Source organism: Chrysochloris asiatica, unplaced genomic scaffold (assembly GCF_000296735.1).
Source record: "Chrysochloris asiatica unplaced genomic scaffold, ChrAsi1.0 scaffold00009, whole genome shotgun sequence".
Classification (NCBI taxonomy): domain Eukaryota; kingdom Metazoa; phylum Chordata; class Mammalia; order Afrosoricida; family Chrysochloridae; genus Chrysochloris; species Chrysochloris asiatica.
The window spans coordinates 22,877,754-22,882,027 of NW_006408527.1; the positions used below are offsets into that span (position 1 = coordinate 22,877,754).

General features: G+C 50.3%; 2 protein-coding genes across 2 annotated transcripts in view; both read right to left on the reverse strand.

Moving 5' to 3' along the window:
• The window catches only part of IGFN1 (immunoglobulin-like and fibronectin type III domain containing 1), a 100,356-nt gene that overhangs the window by 74,370 nt on the left and 21,712 nt on the right, over positions 1 to 4,274 (reverse strand). Inside the window, exons 12-13 of the mRNA XM_006834227.1 lie at positions 1,907 to 2,035; positions 1,305 to 1,428 (exon numbers count right to left, since the gene is read on the reverse strand). Coding sequence (XP_006834290.1) covers positions 1,305 to 1,428; positions 1,907 to 2,035 — 253 coding nt within the window. The remainder of the gene's footprint in view (positions 1 to 1,304; positions 1,429 to 1,906; positions 2,036 to 4,274) is intronic.
• Positions 2,322 to 4,274, reverse strand: part of LOC102824145 (collagen alpha-1(V) chain-like) — a 2,942-nt gene continuing 989 nt past the window's right edge. The window contains exons 2-3 of the mRNA XM_006834189.1: positions 3,954 to 4,076; positions 2,322 to 2,425 (exon numbers count right to left, since the gene is read on the reverse strand). Of these exons, the coding sequence (XP_006834252.1) occupies positions 2,322 to 2,425; positions 3,954 to 4,076 (227 nt within the window). The remainder of the gene's footprint in view (positions 2,426 to 3,953; positions 4,077 to 4,274) is intronic.

Below are 4,274 nucleotides of genomic sequence, written 5' to 3' on the forward strand. Positions count from 1 at the left end.
GTGATTTCTGTTCTAGGTCGCTACTGTGCAGGTGTGAACGTAGACATCTACAAACAAAATTTGGACTAATATTCAAAGGAAAGTAAAAGTTTCTTTTAAAAAATTGTTACTGGTGATGAGACATGGAGTCATGTTAGACACTGGTTGTAGACTAGCAACCGCAAGCCCGAGAGTAAATGGCAGGGTATGGAATGGAAACATCCTCAATCACCAACCAAGAAGAAGTTCAAAAGTCAACCATCAGCTGGAAAAAGTGATTTTTACAGTTTTCTGAGATTCTGAAAGGCAACTGCTGGAACACCACCAGGAAAAAAGTTCAACAAACAACAGTGCCCGTGCCCATGCCGGTTACAGTGAGATGTTCTCTGAAGAACTAAAGCCTAAACTTGGGATAAAATGCAGAGGACTGCTATTCAAGGGCTTGTAAATGCAGGACAATGCATGTCCTCACACCTCTTCCCACACTGTTGACACTGCAAAAACTTAGTTTGAGGTGTTAAAGCCTCCTCCCTATAGTCCTGATCTTGCTCCAGGTCTTTCACATGTTTGGTCCCCTGAAAGCAGCCCTTTGAGGATGAAGATTCACCTCTGGTGAAGAAGTGAAGACAGAGGTGCATTCATGGCTCGCAGCTCAGCCTAAAATATTTTTTAATAAGGGAATATGAAATCTTGTTGATAGGTGGACAAAACGCATTGAAAACCAAGGAGATTATGTCAAAAAATGATGTGTTTGTGTTTTCTAAAAGTTGATAAAAATAAATTCTAAAGCCAGAGTACAGAAAAATTTTGACTCACCCTCGTATATGCATATGTGTGTGTATATATATATATTTCGAGATGAAGCTTTCTGCTCCCATGAAAAGTTAAAGTCTCAGAAACCTTACACAGGGTCACTGTGTGTCAGAACTGACTCCACAGCTCTGAACAACAGCAACATATGTATATGTTGTTGTTAAGTGCCATTGAGTCAGTTCCAACCCACAGTTACCCTGTATAGGGTTTCTGAGGAGAGACTAGTTAGCTTGAACCAAAGGGGCAGAATTTAATAGGTGGAGGTACAGGAAAGTCATTTTGGATGGCGGAAGGAGAGTAAGCTGTGTATTGAGGTGAATACACATTCTTTAAAAAATTTAGCTCTCTTTGAAATACATCAGATGTGTTGGCTATTGAAATTTCTCCCAAGGTGGGCACATTAGTAAAATGAAGACTGAAAAATCTCTCTCACAAAGCTTCTCTTTTTCTCTATCTGCCCCTTGCCCTACTCTGTCAACTGTTGGTAGAGAGAAGGTGTTAGAGGGCAGTACCTGGACGCCATCCTTAAACCAGGCTCCAGGTCCCAGGTCATTGGTAAGGGTGCAGAAGAGCATGGTAGCCTCCCCTTGCTGGGCTTCAGTGTCAGCCAGGCCCTGGGAGAAGTAACCTGTGGGATGTGCATAGACACAGAGGGATTGGGGCTTGCTCACACAGGGATTCCCAGTCTCCCAGGCCAGGGCCTGCACTATTCTGGGAGCTACTGGGAGCCAGTGCCCAAAAGGCTAACGCTCTCATTTTTCTCAAAAAAGCCTAGGTTGGTACAGATCTGGGATATACAGTTGATGGAGCAGTAGGGACTTTTGGACTTTCCAAGTCACACAAATGTCAGCTTTGTGGTCAGAAACAGAGGGTCAGGTGTTTTGGAATTAGGGCTTCCAGACAGATTCTAGGAAGACTTCTGAGCCATATGAGCCTAGATACCATCTGCACAAGGAGGAAGAGGTTGCTTCCTAAATTTTAAAGAGGTAACCAAAAATGAGGGGTCACTGGCAGGGACAAATTCCTGGGGTTAGAGGCAGAATTAGGACCAATCCAGGTACCCCAGCATTCAGGACATCCCCCCTTGGAGAACAGCCCAGCTGAGAAACACCTACCTCTGCTCTCCTTGGAGAAACTTCCATGGCCAGGCTTGTATCCATATCTGGACCTTTGGGGGGCATCCTGCTCCTTGCTGTAGATGCCCACCCTTCCCATTGTGCCACCTCTCCTGCTGCTAAGATAACTTGGGGCCTCCTGGTTCTTGTCTTCCCTTTGAGTTTCCCCACCGTGCCCTCTGCTCCCGCTGTCATATGGTTGCCCTATGCCTCGGGCCTCATTGAGTCCCTTACACTTAGCTACGCCCACCTCAGTCACTGACTGCCTGTGAGACCTGCTCCGGGATGGCCCACCAGCTTCTGCTTCCTGCCTCTCATACTCCTTCAGGACCCCGGGACCTTGGGCCTTGTCATTCTCACCCTCCAAGTACCCCTGCTCTCTGAGGACCTTGTTTCTGCCTCTCTGCCCTTTGCCTAGCTGAGAGTCCAGGCCTTGGATGGTCCCTGGTCTGCCTCCAGAGCCTTTTCTGTCACAAGGCCCATCTGCACCATTCCAGGGGTCCCAAGATGTTGACTCCCTAGGTTTGGAGGTGAGGGCATTCCCCCACTCAGTGGAACTTCCTTTGCACAGAACACCTGAGTTCTCTGGGTCACTAGAGGTGCCCTTTCCAGGACCTGAACTTTTGCTATCCAGGGACCACGGACCTTGACCCCAACCAGTTTCTTCTTGGTCTGGTGCACCTTCCCTGTTCCTAGAGCTTCCTGGACCTCCATGAATCTCATTGGACTTGACATCTCTCCCCTTCAGAGAACCAGGAGCCTGGAAGCCTGGGAGTCGGTTCCCAGCACCTTTATTTCCTTGGCCTAGTTCCTGTTCTTCCCAGCCTGGGGCCCAAGCACTGCTCATCCCTTGCCTGTCAGCAGCCCCTGAAGCTGATTTACCCCTGTCCCCAGGCACAGAGCTGCTGTCCAGAGCCTGGCCCCCTCGCACCAAGTCCCCACCTCCCTGAGGTGCCCATCTCCCCCCACCAGAAGCCTTACCCCTGTCTGTTCTACCTGGGCTTGAATCCCTTTCATGTCCAGAATCCAGAGCAGCTGACCCTGCCCAGTCCTCACCCTTCACTGACCCCTGATCCCCATCCCAAAACCCAGAAGACCCCATGTCCCCTGCTCGGTCTGTAGACCTGCCCTTTCCACCAAGAGTCTCTCTGTCCCTAGGAGATCCTGGGATTCCAGAAGCCTCTTGCCACTCACTGACTGAAAATTTCCCTTTGGAACCAACAGCCCCTAAGGCCTCAGGTATTCCTGAGGTTCCACAGCTCCCAAGGCCATTCCTGGAGTCCTGTCCATCTGAAAGAGTCTCTAGTCCTCCCTGAGTTCCCAGCAGTTCTGGGCCCCTGGAGCTGTCCCTGTGTGCTATTCCATCTGCAGTCCCCAGTGTTCCTGCCATCCCAGAGTCCACCTCAGGACCTGCCCCATTCACAAGCCCTGTTCCTCTGCCCCTCTCTGGGCCATCCATGAAGTTTGTACTACCAAGAGATGCCTCTGACTCAACCCAACCACCTGACCCATGTCCCATTGCATCTTGGCCTCTGGGTCCACCCTCACATTCCACTCCACTCAGGGAGCCTGCTACTCCAAACATCCCTGAACCATGTCTAGAGCCCTTATCACCCCCCAGTCCCATTACTCCAGACTTTACTGAGCCTCTGTTAAAACCTCCTTTATCCCCTGGCCCCATTCCCTTAGTATCCCCCAAGTGTCCCCCATAATTTACTTCACTCCATGACAAAGTACCCCCAGGATCCCCTAAACCAGCCTTATGATCTCCTTCACTTCCTTCCAGAACCCTGCCAGAACCCCCTACCACATTCCTGTAACTGGCCTCATCCGCTGATCCCATTTTTCCAGAACCTCCTAAATCATCCCTATAATCTTCCTTTCTCCCTGAGCCCATTTGCTCAGAAACCTCCAAATCTTTCCTATAACCTATCTTACCTACTGAGCCCACTTCCTCAGAGCCCCCAATACCATTTTTATAACCTGCCTCACCCCCTGATGCCAATTCTCCAAGACTCCTTGAGCCATCTCTGAAACTGGCCTTACCCCTTGACTGTATTCCTCTGAGACCCTCAGAACCAGATCTGAGACCAGGCTCACCCTGTGGCCCTATTCCTCTGAGACCACCTGAACCATCTCTGAGACCTGCCTCACCCCCTGGTCCCATTCCTCCAAGACCCCCTGAACCATCTCTGAGACCAGCCTCACCCCTTGGTCCTATTCCTCCAAGACCCCCTGAGCCATTTCTGAGACCAGCCTCATCCCCTGACCCCATTCCCCTAAGCCCCCCTGAACCATCTCTGAGATCAGCCTCACCCCCTGGTCCCATTCCTCCAAGACCACCTGAACCATCTCTGAGACCTGCCT